The sequence below is a fragment of the Carcharodon carcharias genome, chromosome X, assembly GCF_017639515.1.
Source record: "Carcharodon carcharias isolate sCarCar2 chromosome X, sCarCar2.pri, whole genome shotgun sequence".
Lineage (NCBI taxonomy): Eukaryota > Metazoa > Chordata > Chondrichthyes > Lamniformes > Lamnidae > Carcharodon > Carcharodon carcharias.
The window spans coordinates 26,109,495-26,130,172 of record NC_054507.1 but is presented as its reverse complement, the minus strand read 5'-3'; the positions used below and the strand labels follow the sequence as shown (position 1 = coordinate 26,130,172).

The window sequence follows — 20,678 nt, the reverse complement described above, 5'->3', positions numbered from 1 at the left end:
GGGGGGGGTGGAAAGAGCGGTGGGGGATGTGGGGAAAGAGTGATATGTTGCTGCCTTTGTTGTGACCACATTGGGATGTTTGGCTGCATTGTGGGATCACTTAGCTTTTGTTCACTGTATGAATTTTTAAAAATTGATCACCTTGCTTAATTTGAATAACTTTTTGTGGTTGGTTCAGCCTCGCTTCTGAGCTTGGTATTTGTGAGTTCAAGTCCCACTCCAGGGCGTGAGCATGTAACCTAGGTTGAGGGAGTGCTGCACTGTCTTTCGGATGAGATGTTAAACTGAGGCCCTGTTTTCCTGCTTAAGTGAACAGAAAAGATCCTGCACAACTATTCATACAAGAGCAGAGGATTGAAAAGACTGGTCTCGTTCAAAAATCAGTGACACAATTTCCTTGGATTTGCTCCCAAAAGGTCGTTCATCTTTTTTTTCCCACCAGTAGGTAAAGACTTAAGTGAATAGTCACTGTGCACATCAGTACTGGTTTACAACAATGAGGGGAAAATGATAAGCTGTTTGACACACAGCATTGCAGGATAAGCAAGTTATTGCTAGCATGTGTTGAAAGAGGGTTCCTTCATTTTACTGAAATAGTTAATGGTACACTAAGCTGCCATTTTGCTTTTTTCAAATAACGAGAGAACTTTGGTAGCCCTGTTTTCACCATAAGCTGAGTAGCAGCATGATAGTGGGTGTGTTTCCTTTTGCTTTGCAAGATAATCTTGTAGCTGTAGAATATATTTGAATCTAAGAATGTTTAGGAGCAGGCAAAGAAAGTAATGTCCAACAAGCCAGCATTGCTTAAAGTTTTCCACCTAAAAGAACATCTTTTTTAGGGACCTGCTTTCTTGTTTCCTTTTAATACTTTGATTTACTTTTATCTTCCATTTCTCTCAGAATAAGCTTATTGTCCAACCGGAACACTCCTGTCCAGGAATTTTATAATGTCTGCCATTTTGAGAGACAGGCATATGGAGGAGACAGGCAAATAGACTTGGATAGAAAATGAGCTACAACTGTATTTTGAAGATTACTTTTTGTTCTCTTTGCTGTTGAGTGCTGGAAGAATTAGGAAAGCTCTTCTTTCACAGGACTGACTCTTACTGAGTTCTTGTAGATCTCTGCTCCAGAAATGACCAGAATTTCACAAAAATAACCCTGGGTTATCCTAAATGCAGGGAGGGAGGATTATGTGCAGAATTATTATTTTAAAAGAAGCTGTGGACATCATTTAAGTACATAAATCATTGAATGATACAGCACAGATGCCTTTCAGCCCAATGTTTCTGTATACTGCCTTGTGTAAGGAGAAGTCTGCGTGTGTGTCCATCAGTTGCTTGTGCCATTGAATGTAATAACTGGAATATATGACATTGAGCCAAGAAAGGTATTCATGTTTTTTTTTTTAAAAAACAGATGGATATATCTTGTGGGTTAGGATTATTTTTGTGAAATTTCCCCTTGGGATGCAAAGGAAGGGAAAATGTAAGTCTTATGCATGTGCAGCTGTTGCACAATTTGCTTTCTGTTCATAAACACCTATCAAATAGCCATTATGTTTTACTATCCTATGTAAATATCTGGTAAAGGATATAGGTTTACCCTGACCAGTATTTCATTTAAATATGACATCGCAATAAGATACATACATGCTCCAGGCATTTGTTCTTTAGCAGCCTGTTAGATTGAAACTAGTCAATAATGGCCATTGCTTGGACTACTGAGTGGGAAAAATGCAGTTTCTGAACCTTGTGTGTGCTTCATTGCTCAGATGCATTCTTTACTATTCTGTTATTTGATGGGAGTCCAATGTTTACTTGAAATTTAGACAGAGAATGAGAACTTCAGAAAATGAAGATTGTTGGACCAAAAATGAAGTAATTATTATAATATTTATAATGGATAAGGGTAGCAGACACATGGGAACACCATTACCTGGAAGTTCCCCTCCAAGCCACTCGCCATCCTGACTTGGAAATATATCAGCTGTTCCTTCACTGTCACTGGGTCAAAATCCCTCCCTAACAGGACTGTGGGTGTACCTACACCACATGGACTGCAGCGGTTCAAGAAGGCAGCTCATCACCACCTCGAGAGTAATTAGGGATGGGCAATAAATGCTGGCTTAGCCAGCGATGCCCACATCCCATGAATGAATATTTTTTAAAAAAAGCTTCATGCCCTGAGAGCGCTCCCTGTATGTTTTTTAGAGGGCACACTATAGGATTGTAGAATGTATTAAATGGATAACTCCACTGCTCCCCCAGTACTTATTCTCTACACCAAGGCATTGTTTGCAGATTGGACATTGCATATACCACATGTAAGAATATCAGCTGGATACAACTAGTGTTTGACTTAAAATGCCTTAAGAAATTAGGAACTTGCTGTGGCCCATTTAGCACGTAGATGCACAGTTGCCATAACATTAGACAGAGCAGTTTACTGGAAGATGTGTTTGAAGTTTTGGTCACTGTGGTTTCTGTTTTTATTCTTATATTGCAAATAAGATGCAAAGCTGTTGAACAGGCCAAAGGGACTGTACCCTGGTAAATCCTATTGGTGGTGCCCATTACAACTTCCCTTAAAAATGTAACCAAAAGATGTGCACACACTGACCTCGTCCATTTTGTGTATTGTGTATTCCTTCAGTTTCATTATTTTGTATAGTTGATGCTGCATAAGGTCTTTATACCTTGTATGGGAATCTGGATCAAGAAGCTGTTCTTGTAACCAGTCAACATGGCTCTCCTCCACCTATAAGACAAGATATTTCAGGTTCACTGCAGACCCAAGTTCCAATTGCAGTCTTGACTGATGCTCTGTCAAGCTTCCCCTAAATGGTTCAGTTGCAATCTTCACATGAGTCATCTGGGAAAGAATGGAGGAGAAAATAACAGTATTCAGGACTGTTTCTTTTTCCCTCTGTGTACTGGAGCGCTCTTGTCACTGGAATTAGAGTAATTACATCTGTTATAGCTCAAAATCACTACTGTGCATGCAAAATGTCTTTAACAGAGCTTACAGCAGCCAGGAACAAGCCTGGCTTTCTGGTGATAACCTCTCAGCACCTCTGTGGTATATATGTGCCGTCAACTGACGCGAGACCAGGTTCTTTAATTTTATCTTCCCACAACAAAAATGATGCCACTAACTGGTTTGTATGTTTTTGTCTAGTTTGTTGGATAATGCATTGCTTCTGTGATTTTTTTTTTCACAATTTGATCATTAAATAAGGTAAAACAACTTGTATGGAACTTTGAAATGTTATTTCAATTAATTATCCCTGTTGGGATCCAGAAATTGCACCAAGTAGATACCAAGCAGGTACCTTGTTTTAACCTCTTTCTGTTTCACAATCTGGTTATACAGGGTGCTAGACTGTTAGGTATACACCGTCTGAGGCCCACGAGTATAACAAATGCCATAATATCCTCAGCAAAAGCTGGTCCCATCAATGGAAATACACCTCAGGAACAGAGAATTTTCTTTGCTCAGAAGTGTGAAACTTAATGTTACAAATACTGTACCAGCTAATTAGGTGCAACCTACATGTAGTCTGAAGTACTGACAATATGGAGCTGTCCTTTGTAAAGTCACTGCTCACATATTTCCTTTGATGAATTAGTCCTGAGGTCAGTTACAGGCTGATTACTGAGAGAAGGTACTGTGGATGGCCTGTTTCCACAGCCTATTCTACACTCTACCCTGTCATGGTTTCTAAGCATCCATTTATCACCTAAAGGCATGTTCTGTATAAACAATCCTTGATTCTCAATGGCAGAGCAAAACTCCAGAATATTAATCTTTCCACACGCCTCCACTATTCAACCCTGGCCTGCTGTCCTCCACAGGAAATTTGAGGAATCTTCTGTTATCTTCTGCTCTGCAGAATACACTCCTAATCTTTAATCTCACTTTAAGTTTGTTTCATTTGTCGTCTTAGTTCATTATCTAAAACAGTCATACAAGGGTAAAACTATCCCTTGTATGGTGATTTAATAAGCTGTAATATTTGCCTTACTAATTGCAGACCTAATGATTTGGAACAACACAATCATTATCTTTGCATATTAATAATATTTTTATTGCATCATCACAAAAAATAGCAATCTAAAACTCTGAAAAATGCCCAGAGTTTGCTTCAGTTAGACAGTGACACATCAACTCAAATGTACACACATTCCATCAGTTGCCAGAGAGATAGTCATCATAATTCATAATATATAAGTACAACATTACTGAATTGACAACTAAATATCGTTATACCAAAGCCTCAGTTGTCCAGTTCAAGTCTTTAACTGTTCTTGATGCAGTGTGTGCAAGAAACCTATTTTTCTTGGTGTTGATATCAATATCAAACAGTCTTAGATGGTTAGATCATAGTCATTACGGCACAGGAGGCGGCCATAAGATTCTCCTTTGAAGAAGTTGAGGACAGTACTAGATTAACAGTTATTCCACTTTAAGTGATATTTTTATTCCTCAAGGGAATATACATTCATTGAGAACACTAAATTATTTCTTTAAATGCTAGCTTGTCATTGCTTATTTACTAGCATATCTTTTAATCTAATTTCCAAATCTACCTCTGCTAACTCATCTCTTATACTTGTGGTAAATAAAACTGAAAATGCTGGAAAAACTCAGCAGGTTTGGCAACATCTGTGAAGAGACAAACAGAATTAACATTGAGTCCGTATGACTCTTCAGAGTTGAAGAGGGGTAGAAATGTAATGGATTTTGTACTGTTGAAGAGGGGGGTAGAGCAGATAGAACAAAATAGATAAGGGATAGGTGGGAACTCAGGATAGATTTGACAAGGTAGTCATGGACAAAATAACATTCCCTTTGTCAAGACTAAAGGTGCTGATAGTGGCATAAAGGTCGGATAGCAGAACGTGTTAGTAGCAGAATAAGGGTCAGCGCTCTCTGAAAGCAAGAGATAAGAAAAAGTTACAAGGGGCCCTGTGGGGGGGGGGGGGGGGGGGGGGGGGGAGGGGGTTGGGGGAAAATATAGAAAAAATTCATAACACAAAGGACAGAGTTTGTGGTCTGAAGTTGTTGAACTCTGTTATAAAGTCCAGAAGGCTGTAAAGTGCCTAATCATAATATAAGGTGCTGTTCCTCAGGTTTGTGTTGGGCTTCACTGGAACATTGCAGCAGGCTGAGGATGGACATGTAGCAGTCCACGTCCAAATGCAGCAAGACCTAGACAATATCCAGGCTTGGGCTGACAAGTGGTAAGTAACATTTGTGCCAGGCAATGACCATCTCCAACAAGAGAGAATCTAACCATCACCCCATGCCATTGAATGTCATTATCATCACTGAATCCCCCACTATCAACATCATGGGCGTTTCCATTGACCAGAAACTGAACTGGACTAATAAATAGTGTGGCTACAAGAGCGATGAGTAACTCACCACCTGATTCCCCAAAGCCTGTCCACCATCTACAAGGTGTGATGGAATGCTCCCCACTTGCCTGGATGGGTGCAACTCCCACAACACTCGAAGCGCGACACCATCCAGGACAAAGTGCTTGATTGGCACCACATCCACAAACATTCACTCTCTCCACCACCATTGCACAGTAGCAGCAGTGTGTACCGTTTACAAGATGCACTACAGGAATTCACCAAGGGTCCTTAGTACCTTCCAAATCCACAACCACTACCACCTAGAAGGGCAAGGGCAGCAGATAGATGGGAACACCATCTGGAAGTTTCCTTCCAAGTCCCTCACCATCCTGACTTGGAAATATATCGCTGTTTCTTCGCTGTCACTGGGTCAAAATCCTGGAACTCCCTAACAGCAGTGTGGGTGTACCTACACCACATGGACTGCAATGGCTCAAGAAAGCAGCTCACCACCACCTTCTCAAGGGCAACTAGGGATGGGCAACAAATGCTGGCCCAGCCAACAAAGCCCACATCCTGTGAATGAGTTTAAAAAAAAAAACACCTTCTTCTGATTAGGCACTTTACAGCCTTCCAGGCTTAACATTGAGTTCAACAACTTCAGACCATGAACTCTCTTACATTTTATCACTTTTTTTCTATTTTTCCCCAAACCCCTCCTCCCACAGGGCCCCTTGTAACTTGTTCTTATGTTTTGTTTTCAGAAAGTGTTGACCCTTGTTCTGCTATTAACATATTCTGCTATCTTACCTTTATGCCACTATCAGCACCTTCTTTAGTCTTTAACACTATTAACACTCCCTTCATCTTGTGTCCATGATATCTTTGTCAAATTTCTCCTTAGCGCACACCTATCGCTGACCTATTTGGTTCCACCTGCTCCAACCCCTCTTAAACAGTATAAAATCCATCACATCCAGGAAAAAAGTGTATTTTTTTTAACCTTGTGTCTTTATATCTTCACTTCCTACCTCCTTTTTGTTTAATGACTTGAGGTTTGTTTTTGTCTTGTATAGTTTTCTCTTCCTTCAACTCTGATTTGTTTTGGTTTGTTGGGAATTATTTTTTAACGTGGACTTTTGGCCTGTTAAAATACAGCAATGTGGATTTGTCAGCAGTTCAGTTTAGACACAATTATGGTGGACTCTTGGTATGGACTCAGTCGTGGTTTCTGGTAGTCAACCATCCAGCTAACCAAAATAGAAGTGCTTTTACTGGAGTAAATATTGATTTGTGGCTTTGCTGCAGTAAGGCAAGTCTGACTGTGAAACTACAACATTTAGTTCTTGTCATTCTAGCAGGACAACATATTGCTGTTGCATAACTAGACACCTACATCACAGGCAATACATGAGAACCAGGGCTGACTTTCAGGCTTTTGTGACTAGAGAGGTTGGTGGTCTTTCGCCACTTTCCCCTGTATTTTCATCAGCTGTAACCTCACTGTCGCTCTCTGCTGTCTCTGACAGGGAGTAAGACATCTGGTAGTTCCTTAGCAGCTTCGCAACGTGGTGATGGTTGAAGTGAATTGCATCATCCAAAGGAGTATTACCCCATCTGTGGACAGGTGAAAGAATAATTGAAGACAAATCAAAACTGACTGAGGTTACAAGTTCTCTGATGTGCAATGAGATAGCAATTTTGGAGTTAGATAGTTTTGAGTTTCTCACTTAAAGTGGTCTAATAACAAGTGCACTATGTCCCAATGATGGGAGGGATACCAGACATTGGCACTGAAGCTGTTGGGGTAACGAGTGCTGAATCTGCCATCTTGCTGGACCTGATCCTCATGAATAATTGTAATGGTGCTTTCAGAAAAAATACTGCTTTGTAATGCCCATTTCCAGTTCAGGAGCAAAACAAAATTCAAATAACTAGAAGATCACCAACATCCATCTCTATGGTAGACCAGTCGTAAAGTTGGAACAGGAAAATTTCATGTTGAGCCTAGAGTGAAGAGCAAGTATCATTCAAACCTCATTTATATCATCCTCAGCTTCTGAGATTTCTCACTCACCTGTCCTTGCAGAAGGGATTTACACGGCAGCCATCGAGAAGGAAACAAACTACTTCCACATGACCTGCATAAAATGGAATGAACATTTAGATGAGTTCAAAGCAGTAGATTCAGGGAATACTGTGGGTCATATCCCACTTTTTCACCTCTGGAAGCTGGATTAGAACTCTTGGTATGAATCTCACTACTACAGGCAGTCTCAACCCAATTACAATGGGCAGGGGCTTGAAGCACAAAACTACCCTAATTTGGCAGTAGCACTTATTTGGTAATCTAACTCAGATGCCACATGATGGCTGACGTGGGAAGTGGACAATGTTTCACTGGTTCATTTGAAGATGAGGTTGGTGTGGCGCATTGATGTGAAAACTTTTATCTTTCCTTCAGCTGAGAGGTTAAGCAGCAGGTCTGTTGAATACTTCACTACGCAGCACTTTGCCGCTCTTTCTTCAATCCTGCCTCAGCTCACTTGCCAAAACCCTCATCCATGCCTTTGTTACCTCTAGACTTTTCCGATGTGCGCCTGGCTGACTTCTCCTTTGCACCTTACATAAACTTGTGCTCATCCAAAACTCTGCTGCCCATATCTTAACTTGCTCTAAATCTTATTCATCCATCACCCCTGTTTTGCTAACCTTCACTGGCAACCAGTCCAACAACACCTTATTTTTAACATCCTCATCCTGGTTTTCAAATCCCTCCATAACCTTACCCCTCCCTCAATTCTGTAGCCTTCTCCAGGCCTCCAATTCTGGCCTGTTCCACATCGCCAGTTTTAATAGATCCACCCATTATTGTGGCCATGCCTTCAGCTGCCAAGGCTCTGAACTCTGAAATTCCCTCCCTAAACCTTTCTGTCTCTCTCTTTTAAGACATTCCTTAAAACCTAGCTCTTTGATCAAGCTTTTGGTCACCTGTCCTGATAGTTACGTGGTTTAGTGTTTCTACTGATAATGCTCCTGTGAAGCAACATGGAATGTTTTACTATGTTAAATAGTGTATAAATGCAAGTTCTGTTGGGAACACTGGTACCATTTCAGCTGTGACCCTCCACTGCTTGCCTATTCACTCCTTAGTGTTTCAGGTTTCTTTTCCTCCCCCATTGCTGTTTACCAGCCTGTCTGTGCTGGAATATTGCTGATGTTAGCTGGTCTGCAGAATTTCTTCCACCAGTTGTGGCTTTGGTTCAGGTCTAGTCACAGGCCCAGCACCTGTATTCAGCAAATGAAGCTCAGCTTGACTGTCATTCCAGGCCCTGGACAAGGATGACATGGAGGCTGCCCCAGCCCCAGCCCTCCAAATCCATCCTGTGTCTCTGTGGCCTCTCGTCTCCTCTCACTGGCTTCTCAATCCGTGGTTCCGCTAATCCGGTTACATGACCATTTCTGCAGTAGCCTCAATACCATTGCCCACAATTCAATCACTTACCAGTGTTTCTTTGTGCATTTGCAAAGGGCCCCTGGCCCTAGCATTGCACACCCTGGTGTGCGGGCTCTCAGCTGCGCCACTTGAGCAGATAAAGGAAATCAAAATAATGACCAACATCATGTGCCCACCCTACATCAACACAACAACAACAGGTCCCATTCACATTATGTGATGGCCTCACGGGAAGTCTCTACAGGTCCCCAGGGTTCCGTGAACCCTGGTTTGAGAACTACTGGGATAGAGCCATGCAGACCAGGAAGGTTCCCATTTCAATCTCTCACCAGGGTAGCACTAATTGGCCTTTGGACCCCTTGGCTAGAATGGTTCAAATCAGCAGGGTTCTTGCTCTTGATCACAATCCGATGTTCCCTGTTAGGAAGTGCACTTGTATGTACATAACTGGATCAAGCCTGGCTGCAGTTTTTTCCTCACCCCTTCCCATGGGTGAATAACCAAATATGCACTGTGTATGAAGAAGTTTGGACACTTGGGTGTGGGAGTGTAGGACAGCTGGCACCTGTAAAACCCACGCCTTCAGAAAATGAGGGGAGAAATTGGGCGTTGGGATGGGAGGGTACATCACTGTACCTGAACAATTCAACTCTGACTTTCTATCCAAAATCAGAAACAAACAAATCCTGCCTCTTGAAATGGTTTTGTTCCAGATGATCAGTAGTGCCAGTTCTGACACACTCGCATAGATTGGCCAGGAGGGTAGGAATTTGCTTCCACAATTGCTGACATAATGAGTTCTTCAGCAGTGGTAGAACAAGAGAGGGGCTGGGCATATGCCAGGCGCTTTCACTACAGTGAACAGAGGAGCAGTAGAGGGAGAGTCGGCTGGGTGGCTCTTATGCACCTTCCAGTGGGATGGCCCACAGCGTAGCATTGATAGGATTCAAGCAGGTTGACTCTGGACACCACAGCACGGAGAGACTGAGAGGGGAAGGAGAGAAAAAACTAAATATGGTGGAAATTGGAGGATGTTTGCTAGTTTAGTAGCTAAAAACTTCATCCGTACCTTCAGCTGCAGCTATGTGTAGTGGTGTACGTGAATCATAGTCTTTCTGTTCCATGTCCATAGCAGAGAGTGCGAATCTGGGAAAGTGAAACATACCCCAGTCAGACCATACACTGGTCACAAACTCTTCTGTCCTGATATCTCCTCATGTGGCTTAATGTCAAAAATGTTTTTATTGATGCTCTAGTTAAGTGCCTTGGGACATTTTACCACATTAAAGGCACTTATATAATGTAACAGACATGAAATATAACATTAATATTGCGCACTTAGTGCGACACAGATGAAAGCATTGAGGCAGTAGTTTGCATTCACTACTTGCTAAGTGATAAGTTTCATAACCTAACAGTGCTGTTGGGGCTGAGCTGAGATCACGCACTTCCTTACAATAGGACAGAAGGAGAATAGGTGAAGTAGTCTTCTTTCTGAGATGGCTTCTTGAAACCTAGTTACATTTGAGAAGATATAAATGCCAGGTTATTTACCCACCACCTTTGTCAGGATGTGGCTTGAGGAGGGATCATGTCCTACAAGCTAGGACTGATTTAAGGTTTTTTTTAAAAGTCAGGCCTGTAATATTATACCTCCAAAAGGCACACACATTCAGTTCATCCCATAAAGCACACCTTGTGCCAGCTGAGAGGACTATTCCCAGGTTCCTCCTGTCTTATTTACTGCAGATTGGATGGTGATGGAGAAACAGAAAGAGGGAATGCAAATATAAGATGTAAATCATAATGAACTGTTTCACTGAGACATGGGGGAGGGGGAGTGAAATTCACCTTCTGCAAGGGGGAGGGGGGGAGAGAAACAAGACAGGTTGTAGCAGATTGGCGATTTGTTATACAGCCCATCTGATTTTTCATTCCAGGGGATGAAATGGTCTCAGTGTAGTGTTCCACTTGAGTTCCTGATCTCAGTTGCATCAGTGCACAGAGGTGCTGAATGTTGGTCAGGGACTACTTTAACCATCCCAGCCTATCCGAGCCCAATGCATGTCATGGGGAGGCCCACTCAGCAGGGAAGAGGAAGATTTTAACATGACACAAAAATTAAGTACTTACCTCCGCAGTGCAGCTATGTCACCACTGTATGCAGCAAAGAGCAAGTTCACCACTGACTCCTCCTGGTAGGGTGAACAAAATAACATTTTTAAAGATTTAATGTTTCTTTGGTTTTTTTATTTAAATGTATAGTTGCAATAGGGTAAGAACAGGTTAAGAATGTACCCCCCTGTATTCTCTACCCTACTATGGACTCCACCCACCCATTTAATCTTCTGAAAAAATGTACTGTCTAAATATTAGTTGATCCACAAAAGTAATAAAGCAAAATACTCTTCCATCTCCATACATATTTCACACTGACTGTGGTGCCTGCATTTGTGAATAAATACAGGACTGCTCCCAGCACCTATCTGATACTGCTGCTTTCCGTGGGCAGGTATTCTTGTGATACTTTATTGAGATAATAAATCTTGCCCACAGCATATAGCAGAGTTCCACTTGCAAAGCAGAAACAGCATCAGAATGGCAATGAGGAAGGAAAGAGTGCCGAACTGAACGGCATAGTTAAGAACAAAGCATAGACTGATAGAAAGCAGGGGGAGCAGAGTGGCATTGTAAACTGAGGGGAGAGGAGGGAAGGGAGGGAAATGGCAGCATCATGAACTAAAAGAGCAGGGAGGAGACTATCTCTACGTTACTGTGTTAACTATACAAATAAATTAACAATGGACCATGTGATCAGATGTCTGGGGAATCTTTTAGGATTTTTTTCTCTCTTAATTTCTGGTACTAATTGTGCAGCAATTTCTGGAATGAAAAGTCAGTCTCAGTGATGGTGACCATGACAACTATTGTCGATTGTTGTAAACATCCATCTAGTTCACTAATGTCCTTTAGGAAAGGAAATCTGTCATCTTTATCTGGTCTGGCCTACACGTGACTCCAGAGCCACAGCAATGTGGTTGACTCTTAACTGCCCCTCTGAAATGGGCAAGCAAGACACTCAGTTCAAGAGGCCATTAGGGATGAGCAACAAGTGCTAGCCTTGCAGCGACGCCCACATCCCATGAAAGAATAAAGGAAAAAAAGCAGCCCTGCTCTGGCTCTGGGTTAGTGCTGGTCAAAGTGTATTAACTGAGCCAAGGCATGAAGTAACTGGCACTCAATGTGTATTCCATGCTCGGACTCCTTACCCTGACTTCACTTCCGTTTTTCCGTGGATCTAGTTTCCTGGCAAAATGCCTCAAGTTGTCATAGTTATGAAAGTTGAACAAAGAAACCAGCTCCTGAAAAATAAAGGACCAGTCACTTTCCTGGAAAAATTTACTGGATAAGCCCACTTAACTGAATGTCCAAGTCCTAAATGCTTTAAAGGGAGACAATTGTGCATTGTTTTGTATTTGTCCCTTGCTACTTTATTGTAATAGACCCACCCCCAGCCCCTTTAATGGCCGTGGATAATTGCACCACTAAGTACAATACTGAGTCATACAAACAGGAAGGATCCAGATTTGATCCCCAGTCCATGTTGCATTTGCAGCTTTTGGCCATGATAACCATAGGAGTAGTACAACTAGCCTCAATCGCTGTGTCAGAGAGGGAAACGGAACAGAAAGTGCTGGGGAGTTTGCAGGTATGAACGTTGCACAAAATCATGGCCAGATATGATGAGTTTCCTCTCCCCCAGTAGTTGGAGAGCCTTTCAACACTCTTGTTGTGAGTAATACATAAAGAATGGCCACTTGGGTGAGGTACCAGAGGAACTGTATACCAACATGAGCTGGTACGTTCAGAAGCAATGGGAAAGTACCTGAAAACCCTTACAAATATGATTTTTTAAAAAATGTTTTTGTTAATTCTATAATGAACTTTGCTGATATCATCAGGTATTCAGGGGGAGTTCCTAAGTTGGACTGTTATTGAATGAGATGTACTGCTTTGCCTATATGCTATAGGTTGTGACCAGTTGATTGAGTCACATTCTCCCGTGATCTCATACCTGACAGAAGTCGATACCTCTCACACTATTGCCAACTTTGTCCAAGGCAGGAGACCAGCACATGATGCCCATCACATTGGGCACCACCAGCAGAACACCACCAGAAACGCCAGATTTTGCTGGAAGGCCAACCTGCATGCAAACAAAAAATGAGAAGTGACAAATACCAAAGACAACAGACAAAGCCACAATGCAATGCTTTTAGGCCACATCCCCCAGCTGGATAATGAGCTCACAAGCAAGCCACCCACCAAATGGTTTTACCCTACTGGTCAAGAAAAGCCACAACATGCGAGAACTGTCAGGGACTATCAGGAGCTGGAAACAGTTTCAGCTACAGAGACTTAATGTAAATATGGCCCAGCTTCCTCTGCTGATTCAGTTGGTAAAACCTGAGCCATGCTGGTGAGCAGGTTAAATTCCTGACCTCGCCTGAGCTTGGCTGATTACAGCCAGGATGGATGATAAGGAGAGTGTCAAATGGCCTAAGAGCTAAGGGATGGAAAGAACCCTGCTCTAGTTACTGCTTCTGAGTGCTACCCAGTGGAGAGCCCTTCCCAAGCCCCTTTGCTGGAAAATGTGCCCCCTTGGAACTCGGGTAGAGACTGAATCTAGCTTGGTTCGGTAGCCAGATAGTTTTTTAATCACAGTTAAGGCCCATACAAACATGAAGAATGGCCACCTGTGAAAGGTATCACAGAGTGACTAAGGAACTATATTCTTGCTGAAGTCAAGACCTGCAGTAGGAGAAAGAGAAAATTTGGCAAAAATTTAAAAAATCCAACGCACAGTTAGCTGGTGTGAATGAATGCAGAAACTACAGAATGAAGAGTAATGAAGCAGTGGAAAAAACAGGCTTGCTGAATGTTCTCCAAAAAAACCTGAACAGTTTCAAAATGACAGATGACTTGATAATTTACGTAAGAAAGGATTGGTAAGGAGAAAATGGGAGCATAACAGAGGACAAAGTTCATTCAGCAACATGAGCTGTAAACAGAGTTTAAAATGTGTGCACAAAGTATTTTCATTACACGATAAAACTAGTATGTCTATTTTTGTTTTTACTAAGACAAGTTAATTTTCGCCAAAACACAGGAAATTACTGGAATGGTTTGACAAAGTTTGTCTAAACTTGTAATATATCAAACCACTAGATGGAGCAATTCTATAAGATTTTGGTACAGACTTTGACATGGAGGTAGGAACAACAGAACAGAAGGCCATTCAGCCCTTCGATCCTGCTCCGCCATTCAATACAATCATGGCTGATCGAACACTTCAAAGCCATTTACCCATACCAGCGCCATAGCCCTTTACGTTATGGTTAATCAGAAATCTATCAATCTCTACCTTAAACATACTCACTGACTGAGCAACAACAGCTCTCTGGGGTAGAGAATTCCAAAGATTCACAACCCTCTGAGTGAAGAAATTTCTTCTTGTCTTGGTCCTAAGTGGCTTTGCCCTTATTTTGAAATTGTGTCCCCTGGTTCTAGACTCCCAACATCTTACCTCCATCTATCCTGTCTATTCCTTTAAGTATTTTGTAGGTTTAAATGAGATCACCTCTAATTCTGCGAAACTCTAGAGAACACAGGCCCAGTTTGCCCAATCTCTCCTCATAGGACAGTCCTGTCATTCTGGGAACAAGTCTGGTGAACCTTTGTTGCACTCCCTCTGTGGCAATAGTATCCTTCCTAAGGTAAGGGGACCAAAACTGCACACACTACTTCAGGTGTGGTCTAACCAAGCTTCTATACAATTGAAGCAAAACTTCACTACTGTACTCAAATCCTCTTGTGATTAAGACTAACATTTCATTAGCCTTCCTAATTGCCTGCTGCGCCTGCATGTTAGCTTTCAGTGACTTATGGACAAGGACTCCCAGGTCCTTTTGTACATCTACACTTTCTAATCATTTACCGTTTAAGAATTACTCTGCACATCTGTTCATTCTACCAAAGTGGATAACCTCACATTTTTCCACACCATATTCCAACTGCCATGTTCTTTCCCACTCACTATGTCTATCCAAATCCTCTTGTAGCCACTTTACATCTTCCTCACAACACACATTCCCGCCTAGCTTTGTATCATCTGTGAACTTGGAAATATTAAATTTGGTCCCCACATCCAAATCATTGATATATATTGTGAATAGCTGGGGACCAAATATTGATTCCTTGTGGTACCTACCCCACTAGTCACAGTCTGCCAACATGAGAATGACCCATTTATTCCTACTCTCTGTTTTCTGCCTGTTAGCCAGTCCTTAATCCATGTCAGTATATTGCCTCCTGTCCCATGTGCTTTTATTTTACTATCAACCTCCTGTGGGGGACTTTATCAAAAGCTGTCTGAAAATCCTTTACCAATTTTGTTAGTAACTTCCTCAAAAAGCTCCAACAAGTTCGTCAAACATGATTTCCCTTTTGCAAATCCATGCTGACTATGCCCAATCAAATCATGTTCATCCATTAATCACATCCGAATTGAGGTTATGTGAGGCTGAGTTTGTGGGGAGCAGAGCCAGCATAGAACCTAGCTGACTAACAGCATGGGTCAGAGAGATGTGGTGATGCAGTCCTGTTTTGTGGTGCTCCAAATTATTTGAGGCTATGCTATCAGCCAGAGATTCTCATGACTTGAAAAGGAATTGACTGGGCAGTCTGACTTCTTTAGGGTGCATATCCATGTTAGTTTATAGTGTTAACTAAACAGTGACGTTTAATTGCTTACATTATTTTATTTGTATTTTTGTTACATTAGGGGCAGGATTTTTACCTTGTCAGGTGGGCGTGACAGGCAGGCCCGGGAGCAGATGTGAAACCGACCGTGAATTCATGCTGGCTGGCCAATTAACGGGCAGCCAGCGTGAATCATGCGCTGAAATGCTCAGCGCTGCCTGGGGTGCAGGAGGAGGGCGAGTTCAGGAGTCAGCACATGCGCGCGCGGGTGTGCACACTGTTAGCTCCCTGAAGGCACAGAGCTGCCTCAAGGAGCTGAAGATTTCTAACGTTAAAAATAAAGAATTCAAAAATAAGGAAAACCTGTCCCCTCATGTGATTCTGTCAAATGAGCAGGGGCATGTTAAAAATTAGTTTTAAAAGTCTTATTTTTTTTTCCATCGATGGTGAGGTTTTGCAAAGGCCGCTTGGCCGATTCACCCGCCTGCCAACTGTAAGGTTGGACGGACAGTGGAAAATTCAATTCAATTAATTGATTAAGGGCCTTAATAAGCCTCTTAATTGTTGTTGGGCGCGCTGCCAACTCTAGCACGCACCCACCGACCAAAATATCGCAATGATGTCAGGGCGCTTGCCCAACGTTATCGCACACTATTTTTCTCCTGTTTATGTCAGGCGCAATCCCGCCCGGCGAGAAAAATTCTGCCCTATGTCTTTTGACGTTTAGACCTTTTTTTCACATTGAAAGGATTTTATTTATCTGCCGCGCTCAGTGGTCTGTGTAGCTTTTTAACTAACAAATAAACCACATAAAATAAATGGGCTCTTTCATTCTGTTTTTCCTAACTTTCTCTCTCCTCTCCTGGAGGTAGTGACCTGCTGCAATGTGGTTCCATAGACTCCAGCTGATCTCGATCTGTTACTTCAACCAAGTGGTTGTTTGTTATTCTGTAAGCTGATCAACAACGGGGAGACTCACTGCCTTTGCAGACAAATGTGTGATTGATATGGAAGGCACTTGCAGGTTGGAACTGCTAAATAAGGATTGGCAGCCAGCTGGTTCTCCACTCCCAGACCAGGGGTGCTGCGGTCAATTGTACTGTTTCCAGTGGCTCCCAACTGAGATCTATCAATTCAACACCAATCAGGGATGGGTCCTTCCCAGTCTGTCAGGTTCACATCAGGGGTAGAAGTTAGTCTGGGCCGTCTTTGAGGCCAGAATTGGCATTGTGCAAGTAGTGGTCATTAACTCGAAACTGTGTCCCATTAACATACATTCACAGGCAGCTCGCACATTCCAACTACTCAATATTGAACCATTTGATCTCACCAATTTATATCATTATTATGATAAAACTGAACTGTCTTTGTAATCTCATTTATATTGGCAATTAAAAAGCCATCACTCATTGCTGTACACCTATTGTTAAATTTAAGTGCTGCTCACTATGATTTTAAAGTTATAAACAAACGGTAGTTTATGACTTTGTAACCGACTTCTTTGTTGATATTTAGCAAAGAGGGGTTAATTCATTCAGGAGTTTGTGTGGATCCTGAGGGGGTTGGCAGTGGAAAAGCCAATATAATCTGAACTGGTCCATGTAAGACAGTTTGGTGAGCCAAATTTGGGTGTCATTAACTCCCAAGCATAGACTGGGTGGTAAACACAGACAGGTCTTTGATGAGAAGTTAAGGTGAATGGTTAAGGATTTGCCTGGTGCCCTTGATGACTATTCTTCTCAGAGTATTGATCCAAGTATTCTTACAAGTTATGGAAGTGGGATTCCAAACATTGGACTGTCACCATTGCTGGAATCAATCTCATATTTGTCCATACCCATTTGCTTGGCACCCCATCCACCACCTTAAACATTCACTCCCTCCACTACCGACGCACAGTAGCAGCAGTGCGTGTACCATCTACAAGATGCACTGCAGCAACTCACCAAGACTCCTTCGACAGCACCTTCCAAACCCACGACCACTACCATCTAGAAGGACAATGGCAGCAAACACATGGGAACACCACAACCTGCAAGTTCCCCTCCAAGTCACTCACCATCCTGACTTGGAACTATATCGCCGTTCCTTCACTGTCACTGGGTCATAATCCTGGAAGTCACTCCCTAACAATGCCGTAGGTGTACCTACAGCACAGGGACAAAATCCTGGAACTCCCTCCCTAACAGCGCCGTGGGTGTACCTACACCACAGAGACAAAATCCTGGAACTCCCTCCCTAACAGCACTGTGGGTGTACCTACACCACAGAGACAAAATCCTGGAACTCCCTCCCTAACAGCACCGTGGGTGTACCTACATCACAGAGACAAAATCCTGGAACTCCCTCCCTAACAGCACTGTGGGTGTACCTACACCACAGAGACAAAATCCTGGAACTCCCTCCCTAACAGCGCCGTGGGTGTACCTACACCACACGGACAAAATCCTGGAACTCCCTCCCTAACAGCACTGTGGGTGTACCTACACCACAGAGACAAAATCCTGGAGCTCCTTCCCTAACAATGCCGTGGGTGTACCTACACCACAGAGACAAACTCCTGGAACTCCCTCCCTAACAGCGCAATGGATGTACCTCCACCGCAGGGACAAAATCCTGGAACTCCCTCCCTAACAGCACTGTGGGTGTACCTACACCACACAGGGACTGCAGCGGTTCAAGAAGGCAGCTCACCACCACCTTCTCAAGGGCAATTAGGGATAAGTAGTAGATATGAATCTTGCCAGCAATGTCCACAACCCATGAATGATTAAAAGAAAGTCCCTGCAAAGGCTGCAGTAATGAGGTGATCAATCCAAATGCCACTAACAGCATTAGAGCTTCCTTCAGGAACAACCTTTGATTATTGCATAAACGCTTACATGAAAAGCAAATTCGCCTGAGAAATCGTACATCCCACACGAGTGCATCAGGCTGAGGGTGTTCCTCACCGCCTCAGCGCTTAGGACCCGCTCTCCTGTGATTGGGCAGATTCCCCCATTGGCCAAGGTGGCAGCCATTACACCACCTGACTCACATGTCACCTCGATCGAGCACAGCTGCAATGAGGAAAAAGAAGGAAAAATTGTGTTTGTAGGGAAAAAACAATTGCAAAGATCAGCAAATAAAAAAGACTGAAGCATGATTTGGACACTGTCAGAGAATGTGTGGAGACCGTTAATGTCAGTGTTAGGCTGTTACAGAAAATTAAAGCCAGTGATGGCTGGTGACCTTTTTTGACAGGCGAGGTACAGTTACAACAAAAGTAAAATATTGCAGAATTCTGGCAATCTGAAATATAAAAACAGAAAATGCTCAAAACAATCAGCAGGTCAGGTAGCCCAGGCTGAATAGGTTCAAGGGGAATTGAAAAAGCAAATAAGAGAAACAAAGTGAGAGTATGAGAAGAGACTGGCAGCTAACATAAAGGGAATCCCAAAGCCTTCTGTGGGCATATAAATAATGAAAGTGTGGTAAAATGAGGAGGGCTGATTAGGGATCTAAAAGGGGATTTATGCATGGAGGCGGAGGTATTAAATGAATATTTTGCATCTGTCTTTACCAAGGAGGGAGATGCTGCCCAAGTTGTGGTGAAAGAGGAGGTAGTTCAGACACTTTAAAAGGTTTAAAATTGATAAGGAGGAGGTATTGGATTGGCTGTGTTTACTTAAAGTTGATAAGGTCCCAGGATCAGATGAGATGCATCCAAGGATACTAAGGGAAGCAAGAGTGGAAATTGCAGAGACACGGGCCATAATTTTCCAATCTTCCTTAGACTCAGGGGTGGTGCCAGAGAGCTAGAGAATTGCAAATGTTACAACTTTGTTCTAAAAAGGGTGTAAAGATAAACCCAGCAACTACAGGGCAGTCAGTTTAACCTCGGTTATAAAAACAAAAAACTGCGGATGCTGGAAATCCAAAACAAAAACAGAATTACCTGGAAAAACTCAACAGGTCTGGCAGCATCGGCGGAGAAGAGCAAAGTTGACGTTTCGAGTCCTCATGACCCTTCAACAGAACTGAGTAAAATTAGGAGAGGTGTGAAATATAAGCTGGTTTAAGGTAGGGGTGGGGGGTGGGGGGAGAGAAGTGGGGGGGGGCGGGGGGGCGGCGGGATGGGTGGTGGTGGTTATAGACTGCTTGCTTGTCCCTACAACCGCGCCCCCACCTTAAACCAGCTTATATTTCACCCCTCTCCTAATTTTACTCAGTTCTGTTGAAGGGTCATGAGGACTCGAAACGTCAACTTTGCTCTTCTCCGCCGATGCTGCCAGACCTGCTGAGTTTTTCCAGGTAATTCTGTTTTAGTTTAATCTCGGTGGTGGGGAAGCTTCTAGAAACAATAATTCGGAACAAAATTAATAGTCACATGGGCAAATGCAGGTTAATTAAGGAAAGCCAGCATTGATTTGTTAAGGGAAAATTGTATTTAACTAACTTACTTAGTTTTTTAATGAGTTAACAGAGGGTTGATGAGGGTAATGCTGTTGATGTACATGGACTTACAAAAGGCATTTGATAAGGTACTGCACAACAGACTTGTGGTCAAAGTTGGAGCTCATGGAATAAAAGAGCCAGTAGCAATATGGATATGAAATCAGTTGAGTGAAAGGAAACAGAGATTCCATGATAAGAAAGTAGTGGTGAATGGTTGTTTTTCAGGCTGGAGGAAGGTTTGTAGTGAAGTTCCCCAGGAGTCGGTATTAGGCCTCTGCTCTTCCTGATATGTATTTATGACCTAGACCTTGGGGTACAGGGCACAATTTCAAAATTTGCAGACAATACAAAACTTGGATGTATTATGAACTGTGAGGAGGATAATGCAGAATTTCAAAAGGACACAGGCAGGTTACTGGAATGGATGGACAAGTGGCAGATGAAATTCAATGCAGAGAAATGTGAAGTGATTCACTTTGATAGGAAGAACGCAGAGACAATATAAAATAAAAGATACAATGCTAAAGGAGGTGCAGGAGCAGAGAGACCTGGGTGTATACGAGCATAAATCATTGAAGCTGGCAGGACAGATTGAGAACACGATTAGTAAAGCATACAGCATCCTAGGCTTTATAAATAGGGGCATAGAGTACAAA

General features: G+C 42.6%; 1 protein-coding gene across 2 annotated transcripts in view; it reads right to left on the bottom strand.

The window, feature by feature from the left end:
* Nucleotides 1–6,298: 6,298 nt before the first annotated feature.
* The window catches only part of LOC121273275 (glutaminase kidney isoform, mitochondrial-like), a 72,122-nt gene continuing 57,742 nt past the window's right edge, over nt 6,299–20,678 (bottom strand). For both annotated transcript variants that reach the window (XM_041180336.1, XM_041180337.1), the window contains 7 exons: nt 18,468–18,644; nt 12,899–13,030; nt 12,093–12,185; nt 10,957–11,018; nt 9,893–9,969; nt 7,444–7,507; nt 6,299–6,983 (listed from right to left, as the gene is read on the bottom strand). In XM_041180336.1, coding sequence (XP_041036270.1) covers nt 6,797–6,983; nt 7,444–7,507; nt 9,893–9,969; nt 10,957–11,018; nt 12,093–12,185; nt 12,899–13,030; nt 18,468–18,644 — 792 coding nt within the window. In that variant the 3' untranslated portion in view covers nt 6,299–6,796. The remainder of the gene's footprint in view (nt 6,984–7,443; nt 7,508–9,892; nt 9,970–10,956; nt 11,019–12,092; nt 12,186–12,898; nt 13,031–18,467; nt 18,645–20,678) is intronic.